Source organism: Euleptes europaea, chromosome 8 (assembly GCF_029931775.1).
Source record: "Euleptes europaea isolate rEulEur1 chromosome 8, rEulEur1.hap1, whole genome shotgun sequence".
Taxonomy (NCBI): domain Eukaryota; kingdom Metazoa; phylum Chordata; class Lepidosauria; order Squamata; family Sphaerodactylidae; genus Euleptes; species Euleptes europaea.
This window is the reverse complement of record NC_079319.1, coordinates 25,148,012-25,171,866: the sequence shown is the minus strand read 5'-3', so window position 1 is coordinate 25,171,866 and position 23,855 is coordinate 25,148,012. Positions and strand designations below refer to the sequence as shown.

General features: G+C 39.0%; 1 protein-coding gene across 2 annotated transcripts in view; it reads left to right on the top strand.

Annotated features, from left to right (window-relative positions):
• VPS13B (vacuolar protein sorting 13 homolog B) overlaps positions 1-23,855 on the top strand; it is a 410,777-nt gene that overhangs the window by 274,165 nt on the left and 112,757 nt on the right. For both annotated transcript variants that reach the window (XM_056853998.1, XM_056853999.1), the window contains exons 34-35: positions 7,870-8,572; positions 16,436-16,573. In XM_056853998.1, the coding sequence (XP_056709976.1) occupies positions 7,870-8,572; positions 16,436-16,573 (841 nt within the window). The remainder of the gene's footprint in view (positions 1-7,869; positions 8,573-16,435; positions 16,574-23,855) is intronic.

Genomic DNA, 23,855 nt, shown 5'->3' with positions numbered 1-23,855 from the left:
TGGAGGAGGGAGGGTTGGGGTCACTGGGGATGTGGGGGGAGGTAGTTGTTAATTTCCTGCATTTTGCAGAGACTAGATGACCCTGGTGGTCCTTTCCAACTCTATGATTCTATGATTCTATAACTTGCCACTCTTTGTGTAACTTGGCCCTGAATTAAGTTTGGGGATGATTATCTTGGGGTAACTAATCCGGGACCAGTCTTCAGGTTGGACTCTTAAGCCAGATTTTGAAAGTAAAATGTCACTGGATTTTAATGGGTGTTAAGTGTACTTAGGCAGGGTGCAGAGTGCTTACAGGAGTTCTTTTCATATTTGCTTTGAGATGTACACTTAAAAAAATTCCTATAAAAGGAGAATTATATCAACCCTCTCAGTATAATTATATTATAAGAGAGCAGAACAAATGCTCATGCTGCAAGATGTTGGTGTCCAAGGGAAAACTTAATTTTTAACAGGAGTGTTAAAATTGAGTCAAACATCACTAAGGTGGAGTACATGTGATTGGTGCTTTGACTCAGTGGTTTCATGCTTGTGACTTGTACAATAATTTGTTATGTGAAAAATGAGCTCATGATTGGCTGGAGATATTTAGATGGGAGTTTTAAAAATGACTTTGGTACAGAATGGAAACATTACTTCAGTAATACTATTACATACCAATCATTAAAATAAAATGGAAAGGTTTTAATACAGCTGTAGAAACACATCTTTCCATCATTGTGCACTGGAGTTGCCAAGTCCCTCCTGGCAACAGGTGGGGGGCAGGGGAGATTTGCCAGCAGTGGGAGGCCCATGTCGCTGGTGATGTGGCAACCCTACTGTGCACTATCCACACTGCAGTAGATTCATTGTTAGAGCCGGGAGACACAAATTCAAATTTTCACTGATCCATGAAATTTATTCAGTAGTCATTATTTCTCAGCCAAATCCTGACTCATTTTAGTTGCAAACTGCTCCCAGCAGGTCTAGGATTGCCACCTTCAGGTTGGGAAATTGCTGGAGATTCAGGGATGAGCGTGGGGAAGATGGGATTTATGGAAGGGAGGGACCTCAGTGGGCTATAATGCCATAGAGCCCACCTTCTGGAGCTGCCATGTCCCCCAGGGGAACTGATCTCTGTTGTTTGGAGATCAGTTGTAATTCCAGGAGACCTCCAGGCCCCACCTGGAGGTTGGCAACCCTAATCTGGTCTCTGGAGCGGCAGAATATAAAATTTTGGATAAATAAATAATAACCTATTTCTGTTGGTGGAATTAATTTTCACTTGTTGAAATGGCTAGTGCTTGAATGGAATATAATGGTTAGGTGCGATGGTCCCATGGTGGTGATCTTATTGAAGGAGCAATGGTCTGTTGTCTTTCTGTGGATAAAAGTGTTAGAATATCTTGATGGAAGGGAGGCATTAATTGAGAAACATTAACTTATGATGACTCCTCCAAAGTAACGGTATTGTTGAGCACTGAAAGTGTATAGCGTTATGCTTTAGATTTGTTACTTGCTATGGATGGCCCAGGCTAGCCTGATCTCATCAGATCTCAGAAGCTAAGCAGGGTCAGCCCTGGTTAGTATTGGGATGGGAGACCACCAAGGAATACCAGGGTTGCTGTGCAGAGGAAGGCACTGGCAAACCACCTCTGTTAGTCTCTTGCCATGAAAACCCCCCAAAAGGGGTCGCCATAAGTTGGCTGCGACTTGAAGGCACTTCACACACACACACACACACACACGGTATATGTTCAATTGCTTTTCATCAGAGAACTAGCAGAAGAATTGTTATGTAAAATTGCATGTCCAGTCTGCATGCTCTTGGCTCCACTGCTCTGCTTTTCACGAAACAGATTTTTTGCTCTGTTTCTTGTTTGTAAATTCATGGTAATGAAATAAAATACAATTGTGTCATTTTTTTAAAATAAAGTTACAACATGTGCTTGTGATGTAGCTTAAGAATTCAGGCTGGCATACAAATAATTTGCGATCTTGCCTTTCTTTTCTCTGTTTTGCTTGAGCCTTAGAAATAAAATCTCTCTAGTAAGTCCCCCCCCCCCCCACCCAATAACTTCTATCGGAATGAAGGTTCTTTAAATGATTGGGATCATATTGCTGCCTAAGCAAACAGGTTAATTCGTGCCATGTCTTGGTTCTCGTAATAAAAGGCACCTGAGCATATTTACATTGATGGTTTAGGATACCCAGCAACAGTGTGTATTCACCAGGGTGGACACACACTATAGCTCTTATCTCTTTATCTTCCCTAAATGCTTTTGAATTCGAGAGGTTAAGCTATAAAGTCACTTATCTCAACACATGACAGGGAAGAATTTGCCACAGTCCCCCAGTTACCAGCATAGCTTTCATCACCTTCTCTGTGGTGGTTACTGCGATGTGAAAAGATGGGGGGGGGGAATGCATTGAAGCGATTTAATAAGTAAACTATCAGCTTGACATTTTTTAGTGATTGAAAACTTTTTTTCACAGCGCAATTCATACAGAGAAACTGCAGAAATTCTTCTGATTTAAGACCCATCTGGTTATGTTCAAAGCTTTAAAAGTATTCTCTCAGCATAAAAAATTTCAGAGTCCTGTACTACTTTTCTTCGCCAAACTATCAATTTTTAAGCCACAAATATTTTTCCAGTACTTTTGATTTTATCTAAAAAAGTATATTTTAACAGTATTTTAAGTAGTTTTTTAAAATACCAATTTATCTTGATAGCTGACATGCTGTGTTTTTTCATTTTCTTTTAATTAGCCATTGTGAAACCAAATTCCCCTTTGTTTTATTCCTTTGAATACTGTTTAATTATGGTTATCATGCCAGATATCTTAAAGGTTATTTTACCAATACAGTTTCATTTAACATGAGCCATATGGAATCAATATTGCTGTTTCCTAAAGTAAATGCTTGGAAAATCTTACATTCATATGTTAAGAGTGCACATCCTTTCCTCATTAGTTGGAAAGTACAGGGATTTTGGCACAGGTTCTGTGTGGAAGCATTGTGCAGCTTTTATATGGATTTTGTTTTTAGCCTTTGATGACACTGTTTAGAATAGGAAGTATCTAATAAGTAAAGCATTTTGTCTAATGTGCTGCCAGTGTGTTTAATATATGCCTGGAGGTCTGAAACATTATCTTCTCCACTGCAGTAATATGCATTTAATTCTCTGAAAGCAGAAGGTCGAACTTTTAAAAGGGACTCAAAGTACATTTTCAACTAAAATAATGTAAAACACATGTGATAGGGGACCTTAGTAATGTACAGTTGGTTTTTATGGTTTAATCATGATCATGTTAATGCACACCAGTAGCTAATTAAAGAAAACTTTTATTGTTCGTTTTAAATGGGTTATGTAAAGAGTAAGTGAACTGATATAAATGCAGCTCAATGATAAATGTTACCATTACATTTGCTATCAGGAAGCTGATATTGGTGTTTTTGACATTTTTAAAGTATTGGCCCATTTCTTCCATAACAAAGCAAGGAACGTCTTTAGAGTTCTTGCATTTGGAATTGTTCACGAGTGTAAAGGGATATTCATTTGATGCCCAGATTTATTACCAGGCTCGCTTTTTAAAGCTAATAGCTGCAAATCCTAGCTTGGTAACCAGCTACGTGACATGTATCCTCCAGGAGAGCATTCCCGACAGAACTGAAGGCCTGGGTATCTTGCCATAACCTCTGAGATCTGCTGAAAATGTTGCCTGCACTAAGTTTAGAACATGAGATAAGGGATCCTCCGCTGGTAGTTTCCACCCTATAGTATTCCCTCCCTTTAAAAGTCCGCTTGAGCCACAGCCAGGCTGTATCTGGAAACAGTGAGAGAGCTCAAGCTCTTTCTTTAGTCGTTTGCATACTAATTTTTTTAAAATGTTTTATTGATACAATTTATCTTTTTATTGTATGTTGAATTCCATTTCTGTTGCATCACCTTGGTTTTCCTGATTAGCTGTATAAAAGGTTGGAGCTATAAAAGCTGCAATTTAACTTTTGCTTTTTTCTGGTACCATTCTCTTTTGCATAGTTAATAAACTGCTAGTATAGAAAGCAATTAATTGGGGTTTTTTTAATTATGTTATTTATACTCCTTTCTTACTGAGACTCAAAGAAGATTACACAACATAAGTCACACCAGAAAATTTATTGTATATGGCTGTTGGCTGTCACAAATAGCTAACACGTAATAATACAACAAATAGTAGTACATACATACAATTAGCTAAATCATAGTAATATAGCAATATAAATAAAACAAGTCAGCAATTAAAATATTATAATAGACACCAAAATATGTACTGACTCACTCTTTCAGAAACCTTAGATCTTATTTTCTTTGCTGCTAGAGCAACCAAAGAAACCCTATGTGTTACTTAAACATCTATGCCAGACAGCATAGATTTAATTTTATCCACATCTGAATATACCAAAATAACAGCTAATATTCGTGCTAAGAATTTGGCCCTAAGACCATCATGTGTGTGTGTTAAGTACCATCAAGTCGCTTCTGACTCATGGCAACCCTATGAATCAAAGTCCTCCAAAATGTCCTATCTTTAACAGCCTTGTTCAGCTCTTGCAAATTGAGGGCTGTGGCTTCCTTTATTGTGTCAATCCATCTCTTGTTGGGTCTTTTCCTGCTGCCCTCAACTTTTCCTAGCACGACTGTCTTTTCCAGTGACTCTTGTCTTCTCACAATGTGACCAAAATACTATAGCCTCAGTTTAGTCATCTAAAAAGCAGACACAGCCTGACTCTTTTTGCTGCTGGCTTACCCGAGGTGAAAGGGAACAGGCTGCCTAACTGCAGTTTTTCCCCCCAGAACGCCCTGGGAACGCCCCCCAGAATGCCTGCGCACGCCTTTACGCCGGTGGGATGCTGGCAGAAGGCCCTGTTGGCATCCCAGGGCAGCGCTGCCAGGACTTCCAGTGTCCGGGGCTCTCCGCCAGCATTGGGGCCACTAACGCCAGCGTAAGTAGCTTGGACACCGGCATGGGGGGCCCTAACGCCGGCGCAGTGTCTTCCTGGCCTCCTAAGGGCTTTTGCCCTTAAAGCTCAGGAATGCGCAGTTAGTCTTATGTTTTATTTCTTTTCTTTTTTTAGTTCTGTAATACAATGTAGTGTTTTGAAATAGCATTTCCAGTGCTTTTGTGCTCTAATGAATTGAGATTGTAATTTAGTACATAAAGATTAGATCTCAAACTGCTTGCAAAAGATCTCACCCGGGGAGCCTGCCTGCTTATCCACACATAAACCTGAAATTCCTGGCTGGGGCTAAAGTCACTTAGCTGGCCAGGAGGGAGAAGTGCATGAAGCAATGCACACATACTCCTATCTATACCTCCAGCTGTTGACACTGAAAGAAAGGTCAGAGCTTGAGTTGTGGCACCACTCTATACAGCAGGAAGAGAGGGGGCAAATGGGGCAAGCCCTCTTAGGCACGTGAAACCATCCATTTGTTCTTTTGGGTACTCTCGGGCAAGGAGAGGAAGGGGGGGTGGAGGACTGCATATATTAAGCAGCCTACTTCAAAATTCATACTATATTTAAATCTTTTTACTGTCACAGTGTAGTAATAGTTTCAAAAATATGTAGGAGATTCAAATTGGAAAATGTCAAAACCAGAAAAAACAAAACTCATCCTTGTAATGTTTCTGTTCAGGAGTTCCTTAGTAATGGCTATGCCTCATTAGATTTATTCTTCTAAGGAAACAGGGCATTGTACCCCTTTACTCATACAAAACAGGGGAAAATTGTGTTTCAAACTCAGTAATTTAACAATGTTTATGGGCACAGTTCAAAGTGCTGGTTCTTTTAAGATCCTAAATGGCCTGGTACCAGAGTATTTAAAGGACTCCCATGTGCACCTGCCCACCATTTTAGATCATCTTCAGAAGTTGTGGCCTATATGATTCCACCTACAGTTCAGGACCTTTACATAAGATCTTTACTGTGGTGCCTTAACTTTGACACACCCATCCCACAGCTGTTTTTTTAACCCTTAATCTTCATGGACTACTGGATCCATATGAAAATATTTTCCTAGGCTTTTTCCTGCTGTTTTAAAATACCATTAAATTAATGTATTTCCTTCTGTTATTTTGGTATTTTTTGTTGCTGTTTTATTTTTTAACTAGATAAGATTGGATGCTGCCTCAGGACCCTGTGTGAAGAGGGTACGGGGATAAATATTTTAATTAAATAAAAATGTTTACATTTTACTGGTGATGTCTAAATGTTCTCCAGCAGTAAACATTTACAGTTATTTGGGTAAGACTGTAATGTTACCAGATGTCCATTTTGAAAGTTTCCCCTTGGTTACAGACACACAGATTGGCTAAGACAACTATTACAGCATTCCATTCCATTCCATGGATGGGTTGAAAATGTAATCTAGAATTTTTAAAGCCTTTGTGAGTTTTATCATTAATTTAAATACAGTGTGGATCCCCAAATCTTTGTAGTACTGCTTATTTTTATTTGGCAATTTTTAAAGATCCAGGAGAATAACAGTGCATTCTTAAACATACCCGTAAGTCCTTTGAAGTTAAAGTGCTGGTAGGTTATTAACTATTACTGTTTAAAATCCATCCTCTCTAGCTGCCAGCTTTGTAGACAATCATATATTTATGCTACCAGCATCATTTGCTTTAAGTAGTAAATTTAGCCACAATTAGGTGCATTAGGAAATGTAAACAAATGGGTTTGAGTGAGCCAAAATATGGATGGCACTTTGGTCTTGGTTTATTTAACTGGTAGCAAAGATCAGTTTTAACCAATAAGTGCAAATATTCACCAATAGGGCTGATAGTTAAGGAGACATTTGTTTATCATTTGAGAGTTTGTACAATTCCTTCAATTTATCAAATTAGGGATTGAATAAGAAAATTATCCTAGATGGTCTTTTCCTTCAAACAGTAAGTGGCAGGGTTGGTTTATTTTTTAATGAACTGCAAGCTATCTCGCACATCTCAAAGATTCACCTATGTGAGGTTTTGGTAATTAGCACATGCGTTCAAATAAACATTTATTTACATTTAATCAATTAAACTGCAGATGATCAATAAACTTTTTAAATTGGTTGATAGTTGGGCAGCCCATTCCTAAGGAGGGGTTCTGCAATGGCAGGAGGTGGCACGGCCACACCACCTTCAGAGCAGCTTGCTGCCAGCGCAGCAAGCTTAAAAAAAGAAGAAGAATAAAACAGAATTTCAGGGGGGGGAACTGCAAAATGTTCTTGATGCCGGCAAAATAGTGCGGTTTTTAAAATCAGAATTGCTTAAGAAGCTGCATAATGGCAGCTCCCCCCCCCCCTGGGAATGCCTCCCTGGATGCCAGCGCAGCATCTTACGCCAGGACAGCGCTGCTGAGGAGGCAGCGCTGGTGCTCGAGGCCCATGCCCCTGTGCCGTTCTCGAGTGCCAGCATAAGTCACCCCACACCATCATCCGTGTCACTCTGGACGGTCCAGAGTGGAAATATGCCGGCGTAGGGGTTACACGGCTCCTAAGTGGCTCTGCTTCCCCCCCATTCAGGATTGCATGGTTAATATGTTAACTTTAGCTTTATTATTTCCTAAATGGTCTGTAGCCTCTACAGTTGCAGTAGAAAAATTAGTTTGAACACAGGAAACATTCCCTCCACGTGGAATTCTAGTCACGTCATTATTTAGCATGTCATTAAATGTGAGTCATCATTTCTGTGGAACAGACACCTGCTGAGTTTTCATGAGCAATTCCTGCTTTAAAAGTTAATTTGGCAAAGGGACTTATATATTCCTCTGTTTTGACCTCACTTATATAGGTGTCTCATTTCACTGACTGACAAATACTCAGGGATATTGCTGTTTTAATATACTTTAATATTCTTTTGCAGGTTACCAAACAGGAACAGAAAAAAATGGATACATCTGATGGAGGTATAGCTGAAACATCTTCACGTTACAGTGGCGCCCAGGACAGTGGTATTGGCAGTGATAGTGTTAAAATCCGAATAGTTCAAATAGAACAACACAGTGGCACCAGCCACCACCGCATTGCCCGTCCTTCCCGGCAATCTTCTATTGTGAAGAACCTGAACTTTATTCCCTTTGACGTTTTTATTACAGCCAGTCGAATCTCCTTTATGACTTATTCATGTACCATGCTAGCTAAATCAAAATCACTGGAGGATGAGAAAGATGGTGAAAAAACGAGCAAAACTTCATTAAAGCTTCCAGAAACAGACTCGGGCATGGATCACGACTGCAAGAAGCCCACTGGAGCAGGTGTTTCATCAATAACAGCTGATGATCTCCTGAACACTAATAGTTCATTAACCTCTGCTAAAAAGGCAGGTGTTCTGTCACTGGAAAGCCTTCATGCCTCTACAAGATCATCTGCAAGGCAAGCCCTGGGTATAACTATCGTTCGTCAGCCTGGTCGCAGAGGAACCGGTGACTTGCACTTAGAGCCGTTTTTGCACCTTGTTGTATCCCAGCCTTCTTTGATCTTAAGCTGTCATCACAGAAAACAAAGAGTGGAAGTGTCTGTATTTGATGCTGTCCTCAAAGGCATAGCATCTGACTACAAGTGTACGGGTAAGACTTTTTTTTTTACCCTTTATTTTGAGTTTAGTTTATGATGACAACAACAACAAAAATAAAAATACAACGACAATACGTTAAACATAATAGTACAGTCAAGATATGCTTCAACAATTGGTTCCAAAATATGTTCCAATATTATACTTTGTTCCAACATTATACATCAGTGCTTTTAACAGAAAAAATACCACTTAGCAGAACTTAATCAATCCAAATCATACAATAGTTTTGTGGACACCGTTTATGTCGTGATGCCCCCCTCTCCACATATTCTAGAAAAGGCAGCCATCTATTTAAAAAGTTTGTAGAATAAGATAAGTTATTCACTACTTTGAGTTGTGAAGATATCTTATCTGAAATTAAAAGGTTCCACACCTTCTCATACCACTGTCCAGTAGAAGGCATCTTTGCTTTTTTCCAGTACAAGGCAATCAGAAATTTTGCTGCCAGTAGCAGCAGCTGAAATCAGTTCCCATTTTTGGGTAGAGAGTTGTTGAATATCAAATTTTTCTAGTAGGACAATTAAGGCATCATGAGGCACTTTGTATTGAATGATTAATTCTATCTCTCGCAAGACCTTGTCCCAAAATAAAGGGTAAGACTGTTTAACAGCCTTAAAATTGGTATACTAATGGGCAAGGCAATCATTCTGCTGCTCCAAGGTGACCAAAAGTAGAGGATTGTTTATCCAAACCATATTATTTACCCTTACTTTCTCATTAGCATGGGAATCTTTCATTCATGTGCACAGAGTATGCTGACCACTAAATTTCAGGGGGAGGGGGGATTAACTGCTATCTCGATATAATAAACATGTAGAATTTTTCTTTTGTTGTTTTCTCTCCACTCCATCCCCGCAAACTGAAGATCTTTTTAAATTCAAGTGTTCTGTTTTATGCAGTGCGAGGGAGGGATTTGGGGCTTGTTATTTTATCTTTGTTTTTAGCTGAGGATGTTTTAATCTATTATTATAAGCCGCCTTGAACAGCAGGAAAGGAAGGATAGACATGTTTTAATAAATTAATTAATAAATACAAAGCTTCTTCATTGCTGTTATTTCAAAGGCATCTGTATATAAGGGGTAATGTTGCTTGGAGGCTCTCATAACAGTTGTATAAACAAATACTTCGAAGCACACGATAGCTTTTGAGTGGCCTACTCAATTAAAATATAAATCTATTAGCTAGCTATTAGGTGTTAGCTATTTTTTTAAAAAAATGGGTATGGATATGTTATTTTATGTAGTCTGTTTCATGCTGGTTCCCCTTTTTGCCCAAGCAGAAGAACATGAAAAGGGCGCTGCTAGATCAGAGCAGTGGTCTGACTAGTCCAGCAACTTCTAGTCCAGCATTTACAGTGGCCAATAGAGGAGCTCTGGAGTGCCAACCAACAGGGCATAGAGGCCAAGGTCCTCCTCTAGTGTTGCCTACCAGCTCTGGGTTTCGAAGGTTTACTGCCTCTGAATATGGAGATTCCCTTTACTCACAATGGCTAGAAGCATTGATGGGGGGACCTGTCTTCCATGAATCTGACCTTTTAAAGCCATGCACTTTCTCTCTCCTTCAGTCCATCAGCTCTTCCCTACCTCTGTTCTTTTCAGTTATTAATTTCCCAGTTTCCTCCATAAAGCCTTCGATTTTTTCTCTGTTCTCTCTCTTCTGGAATTCTGTGACCAGGTCCTCATTCATATTCTCTCCACTTTACCAATTTTTCCTGAATAATTCCACCAATGAATGATACTTTGTCAACCTTTAGGAGGAAAATTCCCTTACCAAACTTCCACCGTACCCTCTTTCCCAGAGTAGAGTAACTGCATTTGGATGGGGACATCGCCCAAATGTTCCATTGTTTTTCCTTTTAGTCATGCTGCATGAGTATGAGTAATTTTAGTTGGTGCTAAATTGAAAAAGGTATTAATTCCATCTTGTCTTCCTTGCTTTTCCATCTTTATTGGTTATTTGGGGTCATTACCCTGCTACTAATTTCTTCTTCTGTGTTGCATGTTTCACTTTTTTAATCATAGGATTGTCTCCCGCAAGTCATAACTAAGTCTAAAACTGTAAGGTTGTTGTCGAAGGCTTTCACGGTCAGAGTTCATCGGTTATTGTAGGCTATCCGGGCTGTGTGACCATGGTCTTGGTATTTTCTTTCATGACGTTTCGCCAGCAACGGTGGCAGGCATCTTCAGAGGAGTAAGATGCCTGCCACAGCTGCTGGCGAAACATCAGGAAATAAAATCCCAAGACCACGGTCACACAGCCCGGATAGCCTAGAAGAACCAATGTAAGGTTGTTCTTTATTTTCCTATTTGTGAATAAAGCATAATAGAATACCAAAATAAGTTCTTAGCATAGTTAATTGCTTTGGAGAACATGAGGTTGTCAGCTTCCTAAAAAGCATGATGATTTGTTTAGGAATTGATTTCACTCTGACTTCACTTTAGCCCCTTGTGTACTTGGTAATTTCAGAGCTGTTTGAAAAGGATGAAACCAGATTACCATGGAAGAGCTGATAAGAAGGTATATGCCTTTTGCAAAAAAAAAAAGGTTAATATATAAATGACATCATAGAGAGATAACTGGAATGGTTCAGATGGTCTCTGTATCTTTTCATTGAAATCTGTGAGGGGTGTTGCTAGAAACAACAATAACATCGGAGAAGTTGAACATATGAAGCTGCCATATACCAAGTCAGAGCATTGATGGTCCTAGTTTAGTACTTTACTTGACAGTTTCAGGCAAAGAAAGGTCTTTCGCAAAACACTTGCTACCTTTAACTGGACATCCTGGAGACTGAACATCTGATTTTACATTATAATTCTCCTAATTTTCATTTTCCCCTCAATTGTTAACTAAAAACCCCCGCATAGTTAATTGCATAAATGTTTTTAGTAAAAATAAAATTAAAATCATACTTGAAGCTGTAGTGGGAACAAATTCCACCTGTAGCAAAAGAAAGACTGGCAAAAACTGCTTTAAGGTACTCAAGGTCTTGGGAATATCCAGGGAAATTTTTTAATTATTATTATTCTCCTTTCCTCCAGTTCCCTTTGAGCAGTAGACCTCCTACTGCAGTTCACAAACTGCTTTGGAAATTCCCTTCAGTTTCAAATTTAATTTTGTCAGGTGACATGTGAGGCCATCATGGGTGGATCCAGTTGCGCTGCGTGTTCCTTTGGATTCTAGCCACAGCCTGCATTAAGTTAATAACTGATCTTCCAGAAGAAAGGCTGCCTAAGTGGGATAAAGCAGTGATAAAAAAACAAATATAAACTGACATGGCTATTAATTTTTCCTTATAAAATTCTATCGGTACATGGCTTAGTTTTATGTCATTTTTTTCCCAGATACTAATGTATGTTTTGACTTCAAGGAAAGTTGGGCCTGGTTTTTTGAGAGAAGCAGTGAGCCCTTGGCTGTAATCCACCAATACTTGACCCCTGAAGTAACCTAGAAGCTGGATTAAAGTATAGGGGATAGTTTTGACTACTGCAATCTCAGTGATTTGTGGATTGCCTTTATTGCTGGTATTTTCAGTGAGCCATGGGAATGAATGCATGCTTGTATTACTGACGCTAAGGGCTTACATAGAGACGTTGAAAATGGTTTCAGGTATAGTTTTTCATGCAGAATTCAAGTGACAATCATACTGCTCTTAGCTAAGGTTTCTGTTGCCATTGTTGAACATCTTAGTCCCATAGCAGTCTGGTTACTTATTTTGACCTGTTAGTATCATTGTTGCTCTGGCAATACCCAGCTCTACTTTACTAATACTTCTAAACGTTTTACACTATTTCTGTTTGGATATTGGATATTAATCTCTGTGGCTCAGTTCAGATCTTATTCTAAAACTATAGTTTATTTTAACCAGCATTCTGTTGTTGGGTAATTCTCTAATCTTAGAACCTTCTAGATTCTCAGCACTGCAGTGCTACTGTGATGATTTAGCAGAAGTGGGAAGTACTGGGTTATCCCTTTTATGCCCTGGAGCCACAGCTAGATAGAGACCAGTACTGCAGTTATTACTGCAGGTGCCACTTCAGTAGGGGACAGGTGACACCAGGAACCGATGGGGATTCGACCTAGTCCTTTGAACCTCTGAATCTGGCTAGCTGTTCAGTCCCAACAACTCACCACTATTACAGAGCTGTTCTTAGTGCTCGTTCCTTCTTACCTGCTTCTTGGTTTGACTGCTTACCTTCTGACCAGATTGTCTGTCTGTTAACCAACTTGGCTGCTTGCCCATAAAGCGCCTGCTTTGCCTCTAGAAAGAGAGCCCTGACAGTCTCCCTCCTCTGTGTGCTTGAGACTGTGCTCTTGTTTGTATGATTGCTTCTCTTGAGATGAAGCAGAAGAAGGTCAATAGCCCATAATTAACTAGAGTATCTTATTCTCACTTTTTTCAGTGTGTTTTGGCTTCTTCTTAACCCCTTAAACATACAAACAAATCCCAGTTTCAAGCAAGTTTAGGACATTTGATCAAGTTAACTGATCACATAAAAAAGCCATAATTGGAGCTTAAGTGGCAAAAAAAAATCTCACTTCTTTTTAAAGGCTTCAGCTCATAAAACAGAAAACACTAAGAAAATAAAACAAATATGTGCCTTAAACCAAATAAGCAATGCTGTGGCTACAATGTGTTTTTATTGCCTTTTGGTTAGGAGAACATGTATTCAAAACTCATCGTTCCATCAGTCATTAGAAATGTGGTCATCCCATTGTGGTAGCATAGTAGTTTGGCAAAAGAAAAAATTTTCGATATCTGCCACACACATTTCAAGGCCCATTTGCTATGTACTGTATTATTTATTACCAGAAAATACAACAGTGGGAACCATACACAACATTGTTTGAACTATGTAATTCTATTTGTAGCATTAATATTCAGGCCAATTTCTGCAAATCAAGCTGATGGACCATCTGCTAATACTTTCTGGAAAAGAGCTGTATCTTCCAAATAAAATGCAGGGTTCTAAAAGAAAAAAAAAGAATGTAATGCTTCCTTATATGTGCAGAGCTGCTTGATGCTGAAGACACTAAGGAGGCTCGTATGGAGTTATAATGCATGGACCCCAATTGTTTTCTTCCAGCTAATTCCTGATCTATGGAAATGTTGAGATGTTAGAGGATGACATTGCTGTTCCTATCTCTATCCCTTGTTCTGACAAATACTCCTTTCCTCTGTTGTGAAACCTGTCATGTTTCTTAGCTAGTTAACCCTGAAAGAACCTGCCCTCCCACTTTCAGATTGCTAGATTTTCTTGAGAATCTTTGGTGAATGGCTTTCTGATAAACTTTTTAAGTTTCTGTGTAAGAACATAAGAAGAGCCCTACTGGATCAGGCCAGTGGTCCATCTAGTCCAGCATTTTGTCTCTCATAGTGGCTGGCCAAGCAGTTATTCTAGAGGGCCAACAACAGGACATAGCGGCCAAGGCTTTCCCCTAATGTTGTCTCTGGTATTCAGAGTTTTATTGCCTCAGAACATTGAGCTTCCCTTTAGTCACCATGGCTTACAGCCAGTGAAACACCTGTCCTCCATGAATTTGTCTAATAGCATTTTACCCATCTACATCCTCAGGCAGTAAATTCTACATTTAACACATTGTTGCCCACTCACCCAATTTTTGGGGATCCTCCTGGACCTCTTCACAATCAGTCTTGGTTTTCACTATCCTAAATAATTTTGCAGGCTTGGCCATTACACTGCTCCCCCCCTGTTCCAGATCATTTATGAACAAATTAAAATAGCTACCAATTTGCACAATATGTTGTGTGTGCTGATAGTCACATACTGTTCTAAAAGCTTGGTGGGGAAAGTCTTCCCTTCTTGCCCCAGAACGCATACTGATCCTTTTATCACCAAGGCTTGTTGTTTGAGATATTTAATAATTCTTGTTTAATCATGCTTTCTGCCAGTTTATCTGAGACAAGCATTAGAATGGCAGGTTCGTAATTTTCTGGAATTGACTGCATTCTAATTCTCTAGTAAGGAGGCTGATGTTATTGATTATGTCCTTTTTTTCTGGAAAAATCAACAGTCTCACAATTGAGTTCTTAAAGAGGAGCTTTCGGGTAATCTGGCCCTGCTTACTTGTTTAATTCAAAAATTAAAAATTAATAGGTGTGTCAACTTTTAAAGCAATTTTCCATCCACAACTACACTATGCTTAAATTAATGACATGGTCCATTAAAGATAAGGCATTTTAACAGTATATATAACTAATTTATTTTTGTTTACCATTTGGTTGTACATGGCTCTGACCACTTTCTCTAGTACTTTTCCTCTGTGTGTGTGTGTATGTGTAAAGTGCTGTCATGTCACAGCATACTGTTCCTAGCATCTCAAAATAAATTCTGATATTTGTTAAAGAGGCAACATGAAGTATTACCTTTACAAAAAAAAACAGTAATGGTTCTGAAGAGCTTGCTGTTACAGTATGAGAATGCAGAAAATCTTTTCATACTCTTCCATACTGTATTGTTTTGTAATTATCATAGAAATGCACTAATCTAAGTGAGAAAAAAGTAAAAAGAGAATACATTGTAATGTATATAGCACATAGCACACATGTTGCTGTAAAATCGGTTCCTGAAAATTGAACAAATAAAGGGGGGGGAAACCTAAGAAGAATGTGCGGACTTTTAATCTTTTTCTATATAGATCTAAAGTCGCAACCCATTGGTTTCAGTATGTTCTTTGAAATTGCATAAGGGTCCATATTTGCCAGGTTTTATATGAATCATGTGACTAGGTTAAGAAAGACATTCCAAAATAGACTTTATGTGCCCAGTTCACACCACACTGCCATATGCTGACTGTAAGTGAAAGCATGAAACTACTGTTTCCGAAAAGAAAACAGCCAGTCTCTTTTAAAGGTGAATAATGCAGTGGGTAACACAGTGAAATTATCTGAATGTTGAGGGGGATATTCTCTATAAACATCACTATAAGGATCAAGGGTCATGATGGTAATGGATTTTATGATCATCAACCCAAAACAAAATAAACCTACAACTGAAAATGCGGCTGTTTAAATTCTTCAAAAAATGTTTTTGAATGCTCAAGGGCTGCAGCTATGAAAGAGAGAGAGACTATAACAAAGCCTGTGGATTGCCAAAGATTAAAAAGGTTTTATGCAGTGATAATGTCTCATATACATTGTCCAGGACCTGAAGAAAGACATAGAACTGAGAAGTACCAAATGTGAACTTTTAGTCACAATTGGGAATATTAAGGATTGAGCAAAGGGGTTCCATTAAAGAGAGCCAAGAGGAAAAGCTACTGAAGTTAACTTCAAAAGCCTAGCAGTAAAAAGTGATTGCAATGTCAGTGAAAATGTAAACTGTATCAAATATCCCATAAGTAGAACCACTCTACTGCATCTCCAAGCATGTGGTTTTCTGATATTTAAGACTTGTTTATAGTTTATTCTCTTTCTTGCATTCTGTTGTTAGCCTTCTTTTACTTTTGTGCAAATGTCTTAAAAAGATGTCTATGAACAATTAAATTGCATTACTGTTAGTTTTGAACTGAGATCATAGACTTGTTTTAGGAAGGGTGTGTTCAGTTATCAGATCATGTAAGCTAAGATTAATTGTCCATATATGGTGCCTTTATGCATTTTGGTATGATAGTCTTTGGTGACGTATCCATTACAAAGTATGTGTAATTACCATAATGCAGAATTTACAACGTATGTGTACTCTGTCTCTGTGTATTTATACAAAGTAAATGGTATGTGAATATCAGTCATAAACTCTTATAAGATTTACACGTATGCATCATCTATTTTTCTCCAGTACACTGCTAGCTGTTATTTTAATTACATGTCATATCTGGACTTTATCACCTGTAGATCCTGGAAAAACTCTACCAGAAACTCTCGACTACTGCAAGACGTGGTTACAAACAGTGGCAGGAGAAATAGATCCTAAAAGCGGCATCCCACCTCCTCTCATCACATTCCAGATTATAGACTTCCTCAACGGGCCAGGTAAAGAGTACCATCATTATCTGTGAAGGGACATCTAACAGTTAGTTTGTGATGTACCCATGGGTCTCAAAACAGGAGGTGCCAACATTTATTTGGAAAGTTAGAAACCCTTTCTCCTGTGATAGTAATCCCAGTTCACTGGGGAAGGCTTCTGCCATTTTTCCTTTAGATTTATTTTGGGCCGTCAAGTCACATCTGACTTACGGCAACCCCTGGGGGGATTTTCAAGGCAAGAGATGTTCAGAGGTGGTTTGTCCTTGCCTGCCTCTGCGTCACACCCCTTGTATTCCTTGGAGGTCAACCCTGCTTAGTTTCTGAGATCTGATGAGATCAGGCTAGCCTGGGCTATCCAGGTCATGGCGTCCTTTAGATGCTAGAGGTCTTATCCCATGGAAAGAGAAGTGTCAGAAATCCTGTTATCAACTTCTCCCTTTATTGTTCTCATGTACAAGACAGAAATATTACAAGAAAGTCTCTGACTTTTGGGGAAGCCCAAAATATTTTCCTGAAATTGGGGGAAATCGAAGACATACTGAGAATACCTGGCGTTTCTCAAACTTGAAGCTCTGCAAAACGGGTCAGTGTTAGCCCCAAATGGAGGGGGGGATTTAATCTATTGATATGTGAATTACATCTCTCGAGGAAAACTATAGCTTAAGTACAAGTAACATAAAAATTTAAACTTTGAATTTTCTGGCTAGTGTAAGCCTGTTAAGTGTGTGACCCAACAAATGCAGCCCGCTTGTCTTGCCTTATGAACTGCCTTGTGCTTGACATTCCCCCTGCTGTTTTAGTATATTTATAATTAATTTTTTTACTCTCGTGGACCCCAAAGCACCTCAATAACTGATTTTTGAATTATGCCAGGAAACTAATTGATGAACAGAGCAGATGATATCAGTATCAGTTTGATAATGAAAATGGCAAGTCTCAGACATTTGCCGTTAGTTTATGAAGTAACGGTTGTTTCCAAGCTGCCTTCAACAGTAGCCCTGTGTGCATGTTGCTGTGTATGACTGAGGCTGGGTTAGTTGGCTCAGCAGCCTCAGACATTTGCTGTTAGTTTATGAAGTAACGGTTGTTTCCAAGCTGCCTTCAATAGTAGCCCTGTGTGCATGTTGCTGTGTATGACTGAGGCTGGGTTAGTTGGCTCAGCAGCCTGGTAAAAGGCACTCCTGACAAATGCAAAGAGAATGAAGCATTCAGAAGTACCCCCAGAGTGCTATCTGATCTTCAAAGGGAGTTTAATCCTGTCCAGGACCTGTCAAACACCTATACCTGGATTAGTTTTACTCCCAACTTCCATTTTGTCAAGATGAAGTTTTAGATTTTTCATCCTCCTCTTGTCATCTACTTTCTCACTTCTGTTGCCTCCGTAGATTTAGGTGATGTGGCCGTCACACTGTATGCCACTGTGTTCCAAATCTCTGGCTGTAGAGAGTAGATGTTAAATGGCAGAGGGGCAATGTGAAATGTTATGGAACCCTCCCACCCCATAACCCAATGGCTGTGGGCAAAAGAGAAGCCCCCCAGGGAACATCTTCTGGATCCTATCCTCCAAAATATGATTGAAACCACTGCAGTGCTGTGCCTGTCAGGCCCAACTTGGCTAGGCATTTGAAGTCAGTTGTCAGTTTTCTTTATATATAAAATGTTGGGGAATTCCTATTCCACAGGGGGGTAAATACTGTGTAAGACTGGGTTTTGTCTCTTTAAAAAAAATTAAAGTGGTATGATAAATAGAAATTAGTCTATATCTGACATTTCCTTTCATAAGCAAAAGTTGAGCCTTATTTTGTCTTGCTGCCCACTCTAAAATATTTTATCACAATATTATATTGTAATTAAACAATTATTTGTTTATAGCATGCCTTTCTCACTGACACTCAAGATGAATTACAGTGCAATCAAACAGCATGAGACCTCCAATACACAGTGCAGTAGATCACGATGGGTAGCCGTGTTTGTCTGTAGCAGTAGAAAAGAGCAAGAGTCCAGTAGTACCTTAAAGCACCTATGCTAGTTTTTTTTCTTTTGATATCAAGTGACAGCCGATTTGTAGCAACCCAGTAGGGTTTTCAAGGCAAGAGACATTCAGAGGTGGTTTGCCATTGTCTGCCTCTGCATAGCAACTCTGGACTTCCTTGGTGCTCTCCCACCCACGTACTAACCAGGGCCAACCCTGCTTAGCTTCCAAGATCTGACGAGATCAGGCCAGCCTGGGCTATCCAAGTCAGGGTAGCCAAGCTAGTTAGCAAAATTAAAATTAGACTTTTTAACCCAAAAGCAAAATAAACATAACAAAATAAACATAAAAGCAAAATAAACCCACAAGCAACCCTCCATCCTCTACAAGCATAATACATCCCCCACTTAGCATCCCTCAAAAACCAATCTAAACATCCTACGCTGGCTGTAGAATTGAAAACCATCTGGCAGACTGTTCTAGAGGGCTGAGGTTGCTGCTATAAATCAGCGAGCCTAGGTGGCTCTCCAATGAATAGCCCTTAAAGAGAGGTCCACCATAAGGAGACTCTGTGAGGACGTAAGCTGTCACACAGGTTCACATTGGGAGAGAAAGCATGTGCATTTTTTTAGCTGGACACTCGGTCGTTTCAGATGATGTGGTATCAGCAATAACTCACAATAAACAAGAATGCAACTTTTTCTGTACTTTGTCTGAACAAAGCCACTTGATTGTTGTAGTTCCAAATGGCTCCACCAAAACCAACGCACAGCACTTAGACGGCAGGAGCCATTAGAGATACACGCCAAAAAGAGAATAAATAAATATGCTGATAACAAATGCTCATGATTATGTGTGTCATGCTATAAATATGTGGGGTGATGGCTGACATTAAACAATCATTAAAGGTTATATTGCAACTATAAATATTCCAAAGTGTGTATGTGCATTACTGATGGCTATATAGGCAACAGAACTAAATTTGTTTTACTGCACATTTGTTTAAACTCTACCAAAGCTAGCAAAATAGAACTATTCCAGTTTCTTCAAAATATATTGAGTAAATAAATGTCAGCTATTCTGTGTGTTTAAACATTTTCTTCCATTCATATGTGAAAAGTTAAGGATAAATTAGTTTCAGATTTCAGTTTTGATAAGCTAGACTTGCTTATAGCTTCTCTTTAATTCAAATATGCAGCCCTCTGCCACCTGCAGCCTGAAGTGATACAGTCCAGGAAAAGCTTTATTTAAGTTTTATGCTAGTATTTTCCTTCTTTAAATTCATGTTAATTGTTGGTAATGAGTAGGTAAATACATGGCTGAAGCTGCCCTAAGGTTCCTTCTCAACACACATGTTAGGGTTACCAACCTCCAGGTGGTAGCTGGAGATCTCCTGAGATTACAACTGATGTACAGGTGACAGAAATCAGCTCACCTGGAGAAAATGGCTGCTTTGGAAGGCGGCGTTTATGGGATTATACCTTATTTAAGCCCCTCCCCTTCTCAAACCCTAACCTCCTCAGGCTGCACCCCCAAAATCTCCGGGTATTTTTCAAACCAGAACTGGCAACCCTAACACACATTTATACATGTGGGAGTTTCTTCCCTATAACATGAGCACACAACACTGGAATGTGCATATGGATCTTCTAACTATGTGGGTGGGGCCACTCATGTGGGTCTTTCCACCTGATTGGCCTCCTTCCTCAAGTGTGGTGTCAAACAAAGACCTGCCTACATGGTAAGAACACTCTTGCACAACGATGTGGAATGAGTCCAAGGGAGCAGACTCATTCCTATATGTGTGCATGTATGACAAAGAAAAGTGAAGTCTCCAATCAATCTGGGGGAAAAATTATCCTGGTTAGAAAGGCACTTTCATCTCCTAAGCCTGTATGGGTAGCTCTTCAGCAAAAATCCATCAACTCCACAAGAGTCATTTTTGTTTTTCTGTGTGAATGGATGGGTTTTTGAATTCTGATTAGTTGAATATTCACCATTATTTTCTCACTTTTAAAACTGATAAAAAGTAATGTATTTGATCACGTACAGGATTTTGTAAGTGCTGCTGGCCATCCTAAAGATGACGTTTTATTAGCTTGGTGTTATTTCTAGTGCATAACTACTATTTTCAAAGATTAAAACATCAAAAGTGGGAGTTTACTTAAGAGTGTTTTTCACCATATTTATCAAAATCTTTATCATAATATATTACAAAAACTGCCAGTGATTCATAAAATATAACATACTTAATAATTACAAGTCGAAGAAGAATGCATGCTGTCTGCTACAGTCTTCATCCCTTGTCATATTTTAAAAACAGTCGCCATGAGTCGGAAGCGACTTGACAGCACTTAACACACACACACATATGTATGAAATTATTAACTTGCTGAATTTTTGCCATTTGGAATGATTTTCAGTAGAACATTTTATGCAATCAGATTAGGGAATATGATCAATGCTGTTTTATCATTCAGCAAACAGGGCTACAAGAATTTTGTTTGTCTGGTTTTTTCCCCATCTTTCTGTGCTTTCATGTTGTGATGAATAACACACATCCAGTCGTACATAAAAAAGCACTTTGTGTATGTGGGTGGGTGGGTGTCTCCCTCTACTTCCAAAGGCAACAATTGTACCCATTAGCAAGGTCAGTGGTTTGGAGAAACCTGGAAAATAGCAGCTACCAGAAACCCACTACAATAATATCTCCAGCAGGTGATAGATTAGTTGGAACAAATTGGAACCATTGCACTTCGACAATCCTGGTTTCTTTCAAGCTGTTTTAAAATGTCGTCATTTTAATACACAATCTCAGCCCTGCGGAACAGTCCACAGCAGGTTAATTTGAATCATATGATGTGTCACTGCCCTCAGTTGACATGCGCTCCATTCCATGTGTGAAGCCATAATAAATCCATTCCCAACCGAGGCAAATTCCCTGTGAGAAGGTGAACTAATCCAGGCCTCACACTGGCATGCTAGCCCTCCATAATTGAAAGCAGGGCCACCTGTTCCCAGCACAGTTAGCCTATAGAAAGAGAATTAGCATTAGATCAGATACTTATTATATTGAAAAATCATTCATACTTTTTGCGAGTTCAGCTGTGGGCTGCTTAGCATGACATCATATATAAACCTAGGAATGTGCCCATTTGATCCCAGTTTAACAGTTTTGTTAACCATGGTGTTGGTTAACTTTGAAATGAGAATTTTTTGATTTAATGAGAGCTGACATGTGAGAAGGGGAACTGACCGGGGTGCAGACTTTTTTAATTAACTTAAGGTCATTTGCAAAAACACTTGAACGCTCTAGTAGGGTTATTTTTTCATTGGTTTTTTACAAATAGTTTTTTGAAATAGTGACGTAGCTATATAACTGCATTTCTTAAAAGAAGGAAGAGAAATGTAGCAAATATCTCTAGTAGGTTGCAAAGAGGTATAGTATTTATTAAGGCAGGTATGGCCTCACCTGGTGCAGAGCCCAATTCTAGAAAGTTATTACAGTGAGACGAATCTATTCATTTGAGTTGTTTTCTGCTTTTGTTTTCTGCTGTTATTCTCTCCTATCCCATTAGCATTTCCTTTTTTCATTTTGTGTGTTAATTTAGGATTGATTAAATATTGTTGATCCATGGATCTGGAATAAGGGTGCTGATTGCATTCTCCATCTTTATCATCAATATTCTGGATCACATTAGACTAATCAATAAATCATTTTCCTGGTGTTATTGGAACCGGTTTCTGCAGTTACCTGCATCCACCTGTCTCTATATCTGCATCCTAATGACTATGAGTACAATTCAGTAAAATTGATTGGGACTAAATTGTTCCTTAATTTTTTTAGCATCTAGTTGTATAATAAGTGTTAATCATGTATATTTTTTGTTACTCAGAATACTGGTTCCTGTTCTTTGCTTAAACCTGGTCAGCTTCTAATTTTACCATCAGTCCAAATGGGCCTCTTATCAGGCTTAGCTGGCACATTGCTCCGTACTTTGCTCTCTTTGTCTTCTGCCACCTCAAACATACATTCAGTTATACATCAAAAGGGTCTATGCCCCTTTCCATCCAAAAACTACAGTTATGCCCTTTAGCAAGGTCAGTGATTTGCAGAAACCTGGAAAACAGCATCAACTAGAAACCCATAACAATAGTATCTCCTGCAGGTGATAGATTATTTAGAACAAACTGGTTGTAAGGTGCTCCGCTTTTTTACCCTCTCTGTTGTTTGCCGGTGAGGGCAGACTTGATCATCCAGGAAAGCACCTTCTCCTGGTAGAAGACAGTCAGCTTCAGACTTAACCAGAAGGAAGGCTGCGTTCCGATCCCCACTGCCTGTGGGAGAGGTTTTTTTTTTTCAGGTTCAAGTTCATTAATCTGCAAAATTTTTGAAAAATTCCAGGTTGAATAACTCCAAACCCGAAAAATACCAAAAATATTAGTGCACATGCCTACGGCAGACTATAAATAATGTAAATAAATAATTAATTCTGTGCAATGGAAGAAGGCTTGATGAGAAGATTTATGGCAAGAAGCAGAGGTGGGAGTATAGGATCTGACATTTGTTTCCTTCCATCCTATCATTATTTCAGTATCATCTGTGAGACGTATAAAAGCAGTCGCAAAAGGAGAAGAGGTCAAGCAATTTGTCATCTTCAGCCTTTACAATTCAAAGATAAAATAAACCATAAGCTTTCCCATTATATAGTTTTTCAAATGTTTTGAAGGAATATACTTATCATACAACCTTGGTTGAACTTTTAGGATCTTAAGGGCATTTCATTGTAAGCAAGCTAGCTCTTCCAAGGAAATATGTTTAGGAGATAATGACAAAATCCTGATATTTTGGAGCTCATGGATCAAAGTGAACAACTTTTCCAATCCAGCAGGAAGAATTCAGGGAGCTGAGGTTTTTAAGACTCTTTCAAGCTGTCTCTCAGGGGAGGTTGTGGTTGTTGTTTTTTAAGTGTTAGGATTTGGTAAGGAGGACTACCCAAAAGGAAATGCTTGGTATGGCTTTGGATCATGCACAAATTGTGCGCAGAGCTCTTGATCTCAATCTGGATAGCTGAAAAAACAATATTAAGGGGCAGAGAGATAGCTCTCCAATGAATTGTCCCCATAAACAGTTTTGGCAGTTTTCTCACATTTTCTTGAGTTGTACTAAGATAATCAAAGAATCCAATATTGCTTGGCTAAGAATATTCACAGTGCGTTGAGTTATCAGATGTATATTATTTTATTAGATTAAAAAGGCAGAATAAGACATTTGAGATAGGATTCTCAAGAGTGAGGAATATAATCTTTCTTTAT